This window comes from Moschus berezovskii, chromosome 12, assembly GCF_049115385.1.
Source record: "Moschus berezovskii isolate FMDL1 chromosome 12, NW_MosBer_1.0, whole genome shotgun sequence".
NCBI lineage: Eukaryota > Metazoa > Chordata > Mammalia > Artiodactyla > Moschidae > Moschus > Moschus berezovskii.
In genome coordinates this window covers 71,182,949-71,200,093 of record NC_142471.1, presented here as the reverse complement: position 1 = coordinate 71,200,093, position 17,145 = coordinate 71,182,949, and the positions used below count along the sequence as shown (strand labels likewise).

General features: G+C 45.0%; 1 protein-coding gene across 1 annotated transcript in view; it reads right to left on the bottom strand.

The window, feature by feature from the left end:
• Nucleotides 1–17,145, bottom strand: part of SORCS3 (sortilin related VPS10 domain containing receptor 3) — a 642,617-nt gene that overhangs the window by 443,139 nt on the left and 182,333 nt on the right. The window contains exon 2 of the mRNA XM_055424699.2: nt 4,194–4,261. Within this exon, the coding sequence (XP_055280674.2) occupies nt 4,194–4,261 (68 nt within the window). The remainder of the gene's footprint in view (nt 1–4,193; nt 4,262–17,145) is intronic.

Below are 17,145 nucleotides of genomic sequence, written 5' to 3'. Positions count from 1 at the left end.
CAACAGATGGTTGTGCTAAATGACCAATTTATGCACCCATTCTTGTGCTGGTGGAGAGAAAATATTTTGACCACCCCCGGTATAATGGTACCTAGGAGTTCCAGAAAGAGTGTCACCAAGGACATACACTACCGCTATGCTACAGACTGCTTTTAAACAGCCTTTTGTCTATTTAGAAGTAGATGGCTTCTGAATTATTAATTCAGTGAGACAAATAATTATGTCATACTGCAACCTGGCAAGGCGCCTCATCTTGTCATGACAGCTGCTGCTCCAGGCGCCTCTGCTGTACAGAAAATTGAAGAAGAATCACCAAATTCAATTTCAACTTAGTTAAGCATGTTGGACCAAATCACAGAAATGAAAAGGTGTGTGTTTAATTTAGTTTCTTTTCTCTGCTCACTGTATTAGTAAGGAAGATCATAGTGCTCTAGGCTCTAACTGTAAAACACATCACTGGCACCCCACTCCAGTATTCTTGCCTGGAAAATCCCATGGACGGAGGAGCCTGGTAGGCTGCAGTCCATGGGGTCACTAAGAGTCGGACACGACTGAGCGACTTCACTTTCACTTTTCACTTGCATGCATTGGAGAAGGAAATGGCAACCCACTCCGGTGTTCTTGCCTGGAGAATCCCAGGGATGGGGGGGCCTGGTGGACTGCCGTCTATAGGGTCGCACAGAGTACAACACGACTGAAGCGACTTAGCAGCAGCAGCAGCAGCATCAGAGAAAAGAGGATAGGGGCACGGATCCTTAGGGATAAGGATAACAATAAGAAGTCAGAAGACACCCGGTGAGGGCCCAGGAAGTTGGAAAGTTTCCACAAAGTTTAGGATCAGTCCCTTTCCTCAACTGACCCCTCTGCAGGGGTTCCTAAGCTGGGCTTTATCAGACCTGTGAACCCTCTGGATACCACAAATACATATTCACATAACATGTATCCATAGGGAATGCCTATAACATCTACCAGCTTGTTTCAAATCCCTGAAAGGTCACACCATATATACTCTGTTATCTACAGTCTATGCTGAGTAACCCCCTTTGGTTTGGCCCCTCTTGTGAACCTGATGAGTCCTATCACCCTCCTCCCTACCTAGTCCAGCACCCAGCTGCTCTCCCTGCCTCCTTCCTGGTCTCCTTATCTCCTACAACCTCGCCTTGCCTGGCCTTTGCCCCGTGCAAGGGACATTTTTCCACTTTCCATTTGCCAAACTGTAGCTCACCCATCACTCCAACAGCCATTCAGAGAATCTTTCTTACAAAATAACATCTCTAACTAGGTAGAAACTGCTATTCCAATTCTCCCTCCCCAGTCAGCATGAGGAACAACATCACAAATCACTGTTCTCGCCTCCCTATCCCCCTGCCAATACCCCTGAAGGTCTGTGATAATTCCTAGACAGCACAGAATACAACCCTTTGCATGCGCTTATAGTTTCCATCCCATGGATCCCGGCATTAGTGGATTCTTACAAACAAAGCTACACAAATACACAGGGTTACAATAATCATTAATTATTACAATTAACTGAGCACTCTCCACATGTGAGTAACTGTCCTAAATGTTTGCACATTTAATATTTCATTTAGTCCTTATAATCCATCCATGAATTTATTCATCAAGCAAACATTTATTAAGTACCTCCTGTGTGCCAGACACTATTTGAGGTATTGAGGATACAGCACTGAAGCAAAATGGAAAAAAAAATTCTGTCTTTACAAGCTTAAATGTTAGTGGGTGTAGGTTGAATATAAATAAATCAATAAGTAAATATTTAGTAGCTAGAGGGTGACAGGTTCCAGGGAGGAGAATGCAGCCCAGTGATGAAATGCTAAGTCCTGAGACAAAGGCCTCACTGATGAGGTGAGCAGAGAGGAAGGAGTTTCAGACCCAAGAAAAAGCCAAGTGTAAGGGTCCTGAGGAAGATGCTGGCTTATCCGAGGATCAGCAAGGGCAATGTGGCTGGAGCAAAAGTGGGATTTGTACTGTCTCCAATTTATATTCACAGAAACTGAGATTTACAAGCATGAAGTGGGTTGAATGGCAGTGCCCCTATCAAAATATGTCCTAACCCCCAGAACCTCCAATGGAATTAACCTTGAAAGAGCATGTCTGCAGATGCAATTAAGCTAAGAATCTGAAAATGAGAGCATCCTGGATTATGGGGCTGACCCCTAAGTCCAATGGCAAGTGCCCTTAAAAGGAAGAGAAAAGGAGAAGACAGAGAGGGGAATAATGCAGCCCAAGGAATGCTGACCGACACCAGAAGCTGAAGAAGGTAAGGAAGGATTCTCTCTAGAGCCTCCAGAGGGAGGGGGGCCCAAAAGACACCTTGATTTCAGACTTCTAGCCTTCAGACTGGAAGAGAACATATTTCTGCAGCTTGCAGCCACTCAGTTGTTGTCCTTGATTTCAGCATCCCCAAAAGCTGATCCAGAGAAGCTAGATAAAGTGCCCAAAGCTACAGAGCTCTTTGGGTGGACAAGCTAGGTTTTGAATTCTAGCAATGGGACATCAGGGTGCCCTTATGGCCATTCGGCCATCTGCTGTCCTTGACACACACTAGTGAATATACTGACTCTTGTGTCCATGGGGCACACACTCTGTCACTTACTGGGCCTCCAGGATTAAGCATCTGGCCTTGGCTCCCTGGCTTTGCCTGGTTCACCCTTAGAACTACCAAACCTTTCCTGAAATATGATATGGGCTGCCAGGTATAGCTGTCTCTCACTATAAGGACAGGATTTTCTGGCTTATTTCATTATTTGCACCAAGCAGACAGCACTGGAGTCAGGCTTAAAGGATCACCACAGCATCACTGTGATAGGGCCTGAGGGGATGGTTTCTGAGGCTCTCGTTCCCCGGGAGTCCTATGTGAGTGGAAACAGGCATGCTTTCATTTATGAGCGGCAGCCTGGTTACTTATACCTCTGCCAATTTCCACTGAGCACCAAATTAGGTTTTGGGCATCCTGTTCAAATGGAGGCAGGCCCCGCCGATATGAGCAATTAACCCCTAAATATTTAATAGATGCTGTGACTGCTCCCCTCCCAGGAGAGAGAGGCTCTGGCTGGTCCTCTGCAAACAGGTCAGATAAAGAAGCAGCCAGGTTCACAGATACTCATGCCCCAGAGCCCTCTGCTCCAAGACCCCAGAGAACCTCAGGACAGGCGCTGGGATGAAAGACACCACCAAGTGAATGGCCTTTTGTGACCGTGTTCTCTCCAGAGTTTACAAATGACAGAGTAAACAGGATAGACACACAGCCCTCTTGAGGCCCACTGATGTAATAAGCAGAGCATGAAGCGCCGACTCAGAAAGGCTGATGAAACTCACTGGGGCCCTGTGTGACTGCCAGCAGCATGGCTGGAATAGTGAACTTGCATGTGAGGAGGTGTATGCAGGAGTGAGTGTGTGGTGTCTCCTGTCCAGAGAAACTGTCAGGTTCATGGCTTCCTTAAAGCTCTCTCTGACTTCATCCATTCACATCCTTCTCCCCATTCCAGCTTCCTGTCAGGTCTGATTTATTCAGCAGGTTCAGAGACATACAGCCTAGGATTCACAAAAATGCTGTCATTTCTTTTAAAGTCAAAACCAAAGAATGAGCATGTTAGGCTGAAAACAAGTTTTAATACAATATTAATATATTTGTCTTTACTCCAATGTAGTTTTAAAATATATTTTTAATATTATTTTATGAAAGAAGGAGTCCAGGAAGGCTAGGGACCACAAAAGTCATCACACAGATCCAATTCTCATGTGTGTCTATGCCCAGAAGCACAGGCTTCTCAAGAGTCACAGCAAAGGACAACGAGAAACAATCCTTGGGCCGAGACTCGTGCCAAGGCGAGCATCCTTCCTATATCAGGCACCCTTATCCACAGTCTCCTCTTGCATCAGACATGCTCTGATCTGTCTTTCATTCACATTTGTAGAGCCAAAGGAGACACAGCATGAATGCAGAAGCAGCCACAATGCCAAGGAGAATTTGTGACGGGCCCCAGGCAAGATCAGCAGAGTGCTAAGGAATTCACAGATGGAGGCCATCATTGCCACCAGGGCATTAAAGTGGGCATCCAGGAGGAGGAGCATCTTCTGCTCCTTTCAAAACATGCTCTCCAACTGCTCAGCTGGTGCTTTTCACGTAAGCCCAACCAGAGAAGCTAGTGAAGGACCTCTAATCCACTTACCTCCAAAGTGAGCTCTCTGTCACGCTCCCCAGGTTGAAGTCATACAGCTTCGTCAGGATAAGTATAACCTGAGAGAGGGATGCAGAGAAGGGCACAGGAGAGGAACGAGAGGGGGAAAGAAAAGAGGAAGTCAACTTTAGTTTGTGCAACAATATTCACTGCATCTCAAATCACCCAGAGGAGGACTTAGAATTTATCCGTTGAGTTGAGGGGTATTATAGGATCAAGCATGGGGGAAAAATTATTAATTTAATGCTACCTCATAACTGGTAGCATTTATTTTAATCCTGACAGTGCTTTGCACTTGAAATAAAATGTGGCAACAGGGACTAACTGGATATCTACAGTTGTTCCCCACATCTGTCCTCCTTCAAGGTCAGGCACAGGCTGGCTAGCTCTGTTCACTCAGATAGCCACCCAGAGATCAGAGGATGGGCTTGCCTTTGATCTGGAGATGACTCTGACTTACAGACGTGGACCTAAAAGGGTAAGAAAGAACTGGGCCTGATTCTGTCTGTCTACAGAGGGGTTCAAAGAGATTTCATGTGCCCACCCCACTGCTAGCACCTCACAACTATAAAATCTTGAACAACAGGCAAGCCCAGCCGCCAACACTCTCTGATGCCGTCTATCTTTCTCTGTGTCCCATCCATGGAGTAAGCAGGTCATTAGACTCCACTGGACTCCAGGACCACTTTTCTGACTCCAATTGAAAGAAACCCAGAAGAAAGCTGCACATGACAAACATCTGGACAGCCCGTAATAGGGTCAGCAGTTTTCTGAAATGAACTTTCATTGGCCAGACTACTCCTAGTCCCTTTAAACTTTTACAGCTGAGGACTTGGATCTCAGCCATTTCCCTGCTGCCCCTTCATGTGTCTGGACAGTGGCTAAGGCACAATCTCATATCTACAAGGTGCTAAGTGCATGCACCTGAATCTATTTTAATCAAAACACAGGTGCCTAATATACAGCGTCTGCCTGCACACGTGATAATCCAGTTACACATAATTGTGTTTATCTAAATTTAATGCACAACTCATTTCACTTTTCTCAACTCCTTCCCATTCCACAATTTAACTTCCTCCAGTTCATTTGCACAGCAGCCATTAAACTCTTTCCAAGATAATGAATTTCTGCTACCAAGATGGGGCTTTTACATTTTAGGTATCCATTTAAGATTAAAGAAAAATAATCGGCCATTTATATTGAACATTTTTATGGCATTTAACCAACAACAAGACACTCATCTTGAGATTTATTCTCATCCAGCACCCCATGGGGTCAGTCAGCACCATTTCCATCTCTTTTATGTAAACTAAGAAAAAATTAGAGGCCAGGATATGACCCATTATGGGTCAAAAAGAGTCCCTGAAAAACCTGACTTGGAACCTTCAACTTCACTGCAAGATTATGACTGGAGGGTCCCTTAGGTCTCTTCTCAGATTTTGTCCTGTGATGAGGAGTCACAGGTTGGCAAGAAACAGCCAAGCCAAGAAGAACATCAAAGATGCAACTATTTTAAGAACAGTAGAATCTACAAAACCACCTGACCTATTGGTACCAAAAATGCAAGTTCATGTGGCTGAAGCACAATGGGGTCAAACATACCAAAATACCAGAGTTTGGAGCAGAGAAAGGTTTATTGCAGGGCCCAGAGAAGGCAATGGCAAGCCACTGCAGTACTCTTGCCTAGAAAATCCCATGGATAGAGGAGCCTGGTAGGCTGCAGTCCGTGGGGTCGCTAAGGGTCGGACATGACTGAGCGACTTCACTTTCACTTTTCACTTGCATGCATTGGAGAAGGAAATGGCAACCCAGTCCAGTGTTCTTGCCTGGAGAATCCCAGGGATGGGGGAGCCTGGTGGGCTTCCATCTATGGGGTCACACAGAATCGAACACGACTGAAGTGACTTAGCAGCAGCAGCAAGGATACAGGTGGCTTATGCCCTAAAAATTCTGAACTTGCCAAAAGCTTTCAGCAAAGCCTAGCTTTTCTAGCAAAGGAGAAGGAGAGGTGTGGTTAGTTGTGGCAAACTTTCCGGTGTTAGATCCTTTGTTCTTGAGGTCAGGTCATGGTCAGGTAACAATGTTCCTGTAAATCTCTACCAAACGAATGGTATTCTCTGTTCTGACAAGAAATGGCACAGCTTTTGCCCTCCAAGGTCCCGGTCCTGGCTAAGAGGAGGCAGATCTCAGTTAGAGACTCCCTCAAGGCCAGGTCCCCAGGCCCTTCCCCTGCTTTCACTGCAGAGGGAGCCAGGCACCCATAACCCAACTGGTCCTCTGGCTCCTCAGGCAACCCCAATGGCGGGGGTAGGTCCTATAGATTGTATCCAATGTGGACAGCTGCTGCCATTAGGTCGCAGAGGTGAAGATGGGGGAGAGGTTCATGGTCACCTCAAGGCCTGGGATAAGGCCAATGCGTGTCCCCAGTGAGGGCTCTGGAGCCCATCAGGACACAGCTCCCAGGCTGTTCCCTGGGACCCGCCAGCTTCCCTGCTGGCCGGCAACCAGAAGGGCTGGCAGGCACTAAAGGAGAAGGCTGGATCCGACTCTTACCTCAGTCTCCACCTGACGACCACCATTCCACTGATAGTTATCGGAATGACCCACTAACGGTCACTCATTGACAACAGGCCATTTGTGGGAGGGGCCCACTGTGGTGCCGACCAATGGCTGAGTAGAACCACCAAGAGTCGCTCATTGACAGTTGCTTGCTTGGGGGAGGGGCCAACTGTGGTGCTGACCAATGGCCAAGCAGGACCTCTAACTGCCATCCTAACCTCCCACAAGTCTTCTGGTAATTAGATAACTAACCGTTGCCTGGTAATGGGTCTTGAGGTAATGGCACCCAGCAGCAGCCTTGTAGTAACGGTGCACACAACCCCACTCTATTACACTATTCAGTTCAGTTCAGTTCAGTCGCTCAGTCGTGTCCTACTCTCTGCTACCCCATGAATCACAGCACGCCAGGCCTCCCTGTCCATCACCAACTCCCGGAGTTCACTCAAACTCATGTCCACAGAGTCGGTGATGCCATCCAGCCATCTCATTCTCTGTCGTCCCCTTCTCCTCCCGCCCCCAACCTTTCCCAGCATCAGAGTCTTTTCCAGTGAGTCAACTCGCCGCATGAGGTGGCCAAAGTATTGCAGTTTCAGCTTTAGCGTCAGTCCTTCCAATGAAAACCCAGGATTAATCTCCTTTAGAATGGACTGGTTGGATCTCCTTGCAGTCCAAGGGACTCTCAAGAGTCTTCTCCAACACCACAGTTCAAAAGCATCAATTCTTCGGTGATCAGCTTTCTTCACAGTCCAACTCTCATATCCATACATGACCACGGGAAAAACCATAGCCTTGACTAGATGGACCTTGGTTGGCAAAGTAATGTCTCTGCTTTTTAATATACTATCAAGGTTGGTCATAACTTTCCTTCCAAGGAGTAAGCGTCTTTTAATTTCATGGCTGCAATCAGCATTTGCAGTGATTTTGGAGCCCAAAAAAATAAATTCTGACACTGTTTCCACTGTTTTTCCATCTATTTCCCATGAAGTGATGGGACCAGATGCCATGATCTTTGTCTTCTGAATGTTGAGCTTCAAGCCAACCTTTTCACTCTCCTCTTTCACTTTCATCAAGAGGCTTTTTAGTTCCTCTTCACTTTCTGCCATAAGGGTAGTGTCATCTACATATCTGAGGTTATCGATATTTCTCCCGGCAATCTTGATTCCAGCTTGTGCTTCTTCCAGCCCAGCGTTCCTCATGATGTACTCTGCATATAAGTTAAATAAGCAAGGTGACAACATACAGCCTTGATGTACTCCTTCAAAGTATTGCACTCCATGCCTTTCCCGTTTGCTTCCTCATTTGTTAAACTCAGGGGCTAATGGAGACAGGATTTGTCCAAACCTTCTCCAACCAAATGCCTAGCAATGTGCCAATAATTCCTATTTGTTAAATTAATTCAAATGCATACATGCCAGATTTCTCTTCATTTTACTGCTTTCATTGACAAAATCATTCTTTCACAGTCACTACGTAAAAACATGAGTGGCTACGTGTAGACCATCCCAAGTTCTGGAGAAACTAAAAACTATGTTCTTCTAGAAACAGGTCAGAACCCCTTTAGTGTCTGCTGGAGAAAGTCAGACTACTTCAGTGTCTTCCGATATCAAGCTTTCTGGGGCACCAAGCAATCTCCAAAAAGTTGCAAAGCCGATAAAGGGATAAAAAAAAAGATGTTGAGGGTAAGAGTCCTACTAAATAGAGGGTCTAACAAACAACTGGATCTGAGAACCCTTCTAAGAACCCAGAGCTGTTCTCATTCTATCAGCATTTTTACCCAGTGCTTAGACCACTCTCCTTCCCTCCTTCCGTCTTCAGTCTTTATTATGTTTCTTAATTATCTAATTTTTTTTTGGCGTCTGCTTCTCGGAGGATCCAAATAAATATATCCTTCCACAACTCCATGAATTTCTGCTTGCATAATATATAGTTTCAATTTTGCTCTTAAAACACATACTTTTTTTTGGTTAGAAGCCTTTACTGGATCCTCTGCCTAAGGATGAAATCCATATTCCTTACCTATATGTAAGGCACCCATAGTCTGACCCACATACTGTCTCCAGGTACTTTTCCATGGATCTCAAGAAACTGCCCTATGCTTTGACTCCAAGTTCCCAAGGTGCTGCAGATAAGGAAATCCATTCTCACATCTCTGCTTTCCTTCTTTCCTGCTGTACTGTTGTGTCATTGCCTGTGAACAGTCCTTTCATTACTGCCTGAACCTGTCTACCTTTATTCAAGAAACAGCTCAAGATCCATCTTCCTCAAGTAGCCTGAAGTCCTATGACATTTAAAATTGCATTACATAATTTGCCACAGAGTTAAACACTATCTAGATAGCTTCTGGATGTCACAGGATCTGCCTTCTCAGCTCGATTCTGAACACCATGAGGCAGACTTCACGTTTTCTACTTCTGTCTCCCAAGAGACAGGCTCAGTACATCAAAGGTTCCCAAAGATCATTATTTTTGAGTCAGTGAAAGATAACGGTGTCTTAGCAGTAAAGCATAGTCTTCAGAAGGGGATGGTGTCAATCCAGTCTATTATCCCTGTTTTACAGATGAGGAAACAGACAAAGAGAGACAAAGTGACTCAAGTAAAGTTCCAACAATGTGTGGCCTTGGTCAAGGGCCCAGGGCACTGTTCCTCTCACGTTATGAGCAAAGCTGGAGCCTAACTGTCACTGGGGAACCTGCTAAATGAAGATTCCCTGCAAGTCTGACTAGGTGAGTCTTGAGGAGGACCCCGAAATCTTCCTGTGGCTATTAGAGGACCAAGCTTTGAGAAAGACTCCATCATACTATGATTCCTCTCCCAAGTTCGGGCTGTAGTGACACTGCCTTCCAGTGTGGTGGATTCCTGATCTAGAAAAGCATTCCTGCCTTTAAACTGAGCTGAATTTTACAAAGAAAACAGATCATAGGAGATGCATGAGGAGGATGCTTCCCAACAAAATCACCACAGCATTCCTCCAGAGGAAAGGTCCAAACACAGAGAATTAGGACCAGAAGCTTCCTTTCCCCTGGAGCCAGCATAGAAGGACAATAAAGTTATGAAGAGATGATAATCTAACCTTTAGCCCAAGATATCCTGTGCCTAGCAAAGAAAACCAAGATTGAAAGAAAGCCCACCAAACCCTTGCTTCTCTCACCAATCAAAGCCTTCCAAAGGCTCTGAGAAGGGAATTACAGGGGAAGAAAACTGAAGACATATGCAGAAAACCCACTAACACGCCCCAGGCTACCTGGGAGAGGACTCAGATCAGAAAGAAGTGAGTGTGACCAAAGAATCACCAGTGGATAGATGAGGAAGGATGGAGGAGCTAGCCTGGGGTCCACAGCAAAACTTGACATGACTCCTCCCCAGAAGATGTCCCCAGATGAGAGGTGCCAGTCCAATTCAAAGAAGAAAAAGCAGGGACCGAAGATTAACTGAACCATTACTATGTGCTAAATACTACACTGGGTGCTTCTCAATTCTCACAACAAACTGTTGAGACTGAGAAGACATAATATATTTAGCACTCCATTTTACAGGTGAGGAAAGTGAGTCCTAAGAGTTAAGCAGTCTGCTCCCCAATGGGCAAACTAGCAAGAGACCAAGCCAGCATTCCCACCCAGGGCTATGAGACTCTGCCATCCATGCTTGTTCTGCGTTAATACAATGTACCCTCCATTTAGCAAATGCTTATGTGAGCTTTTTGTGTGCAAGGCAATGAGCAGGCAAACTGAGAGGAGAAAAACACATTCCTGCCCTCAAGGAGTTTATCACTCAATCATGAATTCCACAAATATTTACTGAGCTCCTCTTATGTGAATTAGAAAAACACCTGCTGAACTCCGGGAATCAGAGAAGGATCCAGAGCTCAAGGCCCACAGATGAAAGTAACTTTTTGTTTTCTTTGTTTTTGGAGAAAGAAATAGGAAACAGAGATGTGTAATGAAATGATGAGACAAATTGCTGGGAGACCCAGCTTTGTCAAATATACTTTGTCAAGGGAGGGGATATACGTATACCTATGGCTGATTCATGTGGAGGTTTGACAGAAAACAACAAAATTCTGTAAAGCAATTACCCTTCAATAAAAAGAATAAAAAAGATTTCCTTTGTGACCAACAGGCTACAATCCTAGGGGGATTTTAGACAGAAGAGAAGTGAAAATAAATTGGAATTATTCATAAGTAAATAGCACCTCTCTCTTAATATAAGCTATGCACATACAGACACACACACAGAGTAGTAAAGCCACCTAAATAACAGCTCCTATGTACAGGCACATATAACCTTAAATTAGCATCAGGCATAATCTCTGGAAGAACATTTGCTCATACATCTCTTAGAGTTTTTATCAAATTGGATTAATGTGACATCTCCATACGTCTCATCTGTTAGGTTGTGACCTCTTTGAGGTCAAGAGTCACGTCTCATTCAGTTTTGCATCCCCAATGCCTAGCACAACACCTGACACATGGCAGGTGCTATACAAGGTCCGGTGAATGAATTATAAATGAATGACAATAAAAGAAGGGATGAGAAGATAAATGTATCTGAGAGTTACAGATAATGTGCTATAAGAGTTGAAAGGAGGAAGCAATTAAATCAGAAAATGTGGTCAGCAAAGTCTTCATGAGGGAAAGATTATATAAGCCGAAACTCGAAGTATCAAGAATATGGATATAGAGAAACGAAGCTCACTCCCTGGCTTGTCTGGCCTCTCTCTTTATCCCCCGCCCTCTTTCTTTACTTATGTTTTAACTGGACAGCAGCAGATAGAAAAAAGCAGGGTGGAAAGGTGCCATTTTCACTCTGCCTGGTGGAAAAGACAGCATGAAGGTAGAGCTGAATGGACCATTAGAGGAAAGAGCAGTCATGTGTTGAATGCAACGTCATGGGGGTACCAGCCACCTGGAGACACAGTCAAGCTGCACAAAGGTGGGAAAGAAGGCACAAGGATGATAGAATCATGCATGGAGGACAGAGGAAGTCCAACCTACCATCAACTATGGGCTGATAGAGTTTTATAAAAATGAAGAGGGTGTTTACATAGAGGGACTATACTATAACAAGAGACTTACTATGTATAAACACAAAACATATATAATATTAATATATAATGTATATTAGATGACCAAAATATAACAAGAGACTTACTGTGTATGTGTGTGTGTACATATACACACACATATTATATACATACATATATATATATATATGTTGCTGTTGTTTAGTCACTAAGTCATGTCTGATTCTTTGTGACACCATGGACTGTGGCCCGCCAGGCTCCTCTGTCCATGGAATTTCCCAGGCAAGATGCTGGAGTGGGTTGCCATTTCCTTCTCCAGGGGATCTTCCCGACCCAGATATTGAACCCACATCTCCTGCATTGGCAGGAGGCTTCTTTACCACTGAGCCACCAGCGTAGCCTATGAACAAAAACAAGTGCATGTGTGCAAAGTAACTTCAGTCGGGTCCAACTCTTTGTGACCCGGTGAACCACAGCCTGCCAGGCTCCTCTGTCCATGGGATTCTCCAGGCAAGAATACTGAGACTCATATAATTAGTTGACCATTAAGGAACATGGCTTGCCTCTGACAAAATGAGTTGGCACTGCCCTTGCTGACCATCCAGCTCCAATCTCCTTGTCTCTAGGAATCTAATGACTTCTACTGCCCCTAGATGCTCAGGCCAGCCCTCAGCCAACTACTTGGTCTTTAGACACACATGGTGCCAGTAACTAATGTCTTTATTTGTCACATCCCCTCTCCCTTTCATTCTTCTATTCCTACCTATGCCAAACACAACATAAGATTCTTGGTAATAAAGTGATCAGAAGAGAAATGGCTCTTCCTTTAGTAAGATTACATATTTCATGAAGACAGGACCCACTGGGTCCAGCCGTCTGCCTCCTGGATGGGGCTCTCCTGGCAGCATAGAAAGAACACTTGCAACTAGAGGGCTGCACTCAAAACCCAATCTCACCATATGCTACTGGGCGAGCCTGAGCAACTTATTTACGTTTTCAGAATCTGTTCCAATTTCCTAAAATGGGGATAATGATTCTCCTTCCCCTGCCAAACTCACAGGGTTTTTGAATCAAATCAAATAAGGAAAGTTGACCTGCTTTAGAAGCTGTACTATGCAAATATGAGTTATTAGTATGATAATTATTCTTCAGGAGGCAAGGCTTCCAAGTTGTCCTTATTTGATGGGGGGAAGGAGGATTCAGATACTAGAGTTGCTAAGCTCCCTCTGAAAAATACCCACACGTTCTAGACCCCAGTTGTGATACAGGAGGTTACAAATCAGACGTGGTGTGTTCTCTGGGCTCCTCTGCTCAGCCTCAAATTCAGAAGGAAGGCAGGAAGCCCCAGGGGAGTCCTGTCCTCTGAAAGGGAAATGCATAATCTGCAGATTCATAAATCACTGGGACGCTCTCCCCGTGAGCACGTTCAGTGAAGTGAGGACCTTTAATACCTGTAAAATTTTACTCTGAAGGAAAATTACTTTAGCTCATTAAACCTTCCTGAAACCTTGGTGTCTTTAAATCCATCAGGTTCTATGCATGCCCCCTGAAGTTCCCCCTCATGTCTCACCACCTCATTCCTGCCCCTACCTGATAGCTGTTTCCAGCCAATTAAAATAGGGACCGTGGCCTTTACTGAAAGTGATTGACAGTGGTAATGTAGTAAGGATGCTAAAGCATACTCCTCGGGGACTGTACACAAGATTATATTTTTCAGTTTCAGCAGTCTAAATCCTGGAGTCCTCATCCCAACTCATGGAGCGCTCCCTCCAAGGAACAGAAATTGAGTATTTGTAGTCCCCAACCAGTCCATTCTAAAGGAGATCAGTCCTGGGTGTTCATTGGAAGGACTGATGCTAAAGCTGAAACTCCAATACTTTGGCCACCTCACGCGACGAGTTGACTCACTGGAAAAGACTCTGATGCTGGGAGGGATTGGGGTGGGAGGAGATGGGGACGACAGAGAATGAGATGGCTGGATGGCATCAGCGACTCGATGGACATGAGTTTGAGTGAACTCCGGGAGTTGGTGATGGACAGGGAGGCCTGGCGTGCTGTGATTCATTGGGTCGCAAAGAGTCGGACACTACTGAGCGACTGAACTAAAGTCCACAGCTGATGCTGGGAAAGATTGAGGGCAGGAGGCAAAAAGGGTGACAGAGGATGAGATGGTTGGATGGCATCATCGACTCAATGAACATGAGTTTGAACAAACTCTGGGAGACAGTGAAGGACAAGGAAGCCTGGTGTGCTGCAGTCCATGGGTCAGACACAACTTAGTGACTGAACAACAACAACAAGTCCACAGCCCAACTGATCCCCAATCTAACAATGTCTGGGCACCAACTTGGTACCCCAAACTGTGCTAGGTATGTGCCAAGTTCAGAATAACATAAATGGTGCTCCCTGCCCACCACGAGTTTATAATCTAGCTGAGGACAAGAAATGGCACAAGAAATACTAACTTAATTATCTAGTTCTATTGCATGAAATTTCACAAAACTGCTACACCCTTCCCTATGTTTTAAAGGGCAGATTGTCAACTCTGTGGTTCAAGAAATAACCTCAGCATGACCCCTGATCCCACCCTCATCCCACCACATACAGCAAACAAACACAAAATCTTCTGAAATGTACTATAGTCCACTGAATCATCCAATTTCCGATTCTCATCATTTTTTCATTCACTCACTAAGCAAATATGTATGGAATGTTCCCCACTGGCCAAGGGCTATGGGTTCAGCAGTGAAGAAAACAAACCAGTTTCTCTGCCCTCAGAGAGTTTACATTCTGGCAAGGAAGATAAACAAACAGGGAGTTGGTGATGGACAGGGAGGCCTGGCGGGCTGTGATTCATGGGGTCGCGGAGAGTCGGACACGACTGAGCGACTGAACTGAACTGAACTGAACTGAGGTAAGTAACATAGTAGTCAGACGATGGTGAGTGTTTCGGGGTGGGGGTGGGGCAAGCAGAAAAACAGAAGGAGAAGATCAAGTCTTAACATGCAGGGGTAGTCCAGGGTTATGCAGCTTCAGCAGAATAAAAGGAGCCCAGGAAAACTATGAAAAACTGACACTCGAGAAAAATCCTGAATGAGGTGAGGGATGAAGCCATGTAAGAGGATCCTGAGGCCTTTCATATTCAATCAACATCAAGAGGACCAACGAAGATGGAGCTAAGAGACAGAGAGAGTAGAGGAGATGAAGTCCGGGAGATTTGGGGAGGCTTAGATCTTGCTGGTACTTGTGAAGGACTGTGAAGATCCTGGCTCTTACTGAGTGAGACGAGGAGCTACTGGAGGATTGTAACAGAGGACTTCGTATTCACAGGGTGACTCCGGTTGCTGTGTTAAGAAAGGCAGGGTGGGGGAAAATGTGAATTTGGATTGTGTTGTAACCATCCAGGTGAAAATGATCCGAACAAGCATGGACAGGAAAAGAAACATGGTCTGAACATACTTTGAAGGTAAAGCCAGGAAGATTTGGTGAAAATTTGGATATGGGGTGTTAATAAAAGAGAAGAGTCCAAAATGACCTTCAGATTTGGGACTAAGTAACTGGAAGCATAGAGGTGCCATTTCATGAGATGAAGACTATAGCAGGAGGATGTTGGGGGGAAAGTTGAGACGTTTAGCTTTGGACAATAAGTTTGAGACGCCTAAGAGAATTCAAGTGGATGAGTCAAATAGCTGGATAAATGAGTCTGGAGTTCAGGGCAGAGAGCCCAGGCTAAAAATATCAATATGGGAATTGTCACTGATTCAGTTCAGTTCAGTTGCTCAGTGTGTCCAGCTCTTTGTGACTCTATGGACTGCAGCACGCCAGGCCTCCCTGTATATCACCAACTCCCCGAGTTTACTCAAACTCATGTCCATCGAGTCAGTGATACCATCAAACCATCTCATCTCCTGTTGTCCCCTTCTCCTCCCACCTTCAATCTTTCCCAGCATCAGAGTCTTTTCCAATGAGTCAGTTCTTTGCATCAGGTGGCCAAAGTATTGGAGTTTCAGCTTCAGCATCAGTCCTTCCAATGAATATTCAGGACTGATTTCCTTTAGGATGGACTGGTTGGATCTCCTCACCGTCCAAGGGACTCTCAAGAGTCTTCTCCAACACCACAGTTCAAAAGCATCCATTCTTCGGCGCTCAGTTTTCTTTATAGTCCAACTCTCACATCCATATATGACTACTGGAAAAAACACAGCTTTAACTAGACGGACCTTTGTTGGCAAAGTAATGTCTCTGCTTTATAATATGCGGTCTAGGTTGGTCATAACTAGGTTGTAAGTAATTAGATGGTATTTAAAGACATGAGACTAGGTTAGATCGCCAGGACATGGAGTTTGGATAGAGAGATGAGGATTGAAAGTTGGGGCATTTCAGCATTGAGAGATCAGGGAAATGAAGAAGGGAAACCAGTATGTGCTTAAACCTTTCGAAAACGGCACAGTGAATATCTGTGTCCTGTGTGAATATTCACCAAATGGTACTTACTACAGAAGAGTCTCTCAATAAGTAGATGGAACAAGATGGCCTTCTGTTGAGGCCAGTAAGCCTTTCTCTCCAAAATGCCGCCATCTGCTCCATGGGTTCCTGTGTACAGTGGCTACTGTGGCAGAGACAGAACCTTTGCCTACATTTGCCATGTACTGGTGGCTCAGACAGTAAAGAATCGGCCTGCAATCCTGGAGACCTGGGTTCCATATCAGGGTTGGGAAGATCCCTTGGAGAGGGGAATAGCTACCCACTCCAGTATTCTTGCCTGGAGAATTCCATGGACAGAGAAGTCTGGCAGCTTATAGCACATGAGGTCACAAAGAATCAGACACAACTGAGCAACTTTCACTTCACTTTCCCCTCGCCAAACTGGCATAGGCATCATTACTGCTGAGACCCCAATCTGACCACCTCAGAAACCAACATTCAATATGGCACCTGGTGGCAAGTTGACTGCACCGTCTCACTCCTATCACACAGAGGAAGCAATTTCTTCTCCGTGAACTTGCTCTTACTTGCCTGCAGTGAATATACTGGAATCAAAATCTTTAAATTTCTGAGCACCTTATTCACTCTCATGGATTCCCACACAATTGCATCTAACAAAGGAACACATTTTGCAGCAAATGAAGTGTGGTCATGGACATGTTGATGGAATCTGCTGGACTTCCTGCAAATTTCATCAGCCAGAAGCAGCTGACCTGATACAATGATTGAATGGACATCCAAAGATTCAACAGCAAGCACTAGCTGGAAGCCAGCATGGTGTGAGGTTGTGGTGCTATCTTCTAGGATGTGGAAGTGACTAATAAATAAACCAAAATTCTGATACAAAGGTTTGAGAACCAAGGGGCAAAAGCAGGAGTG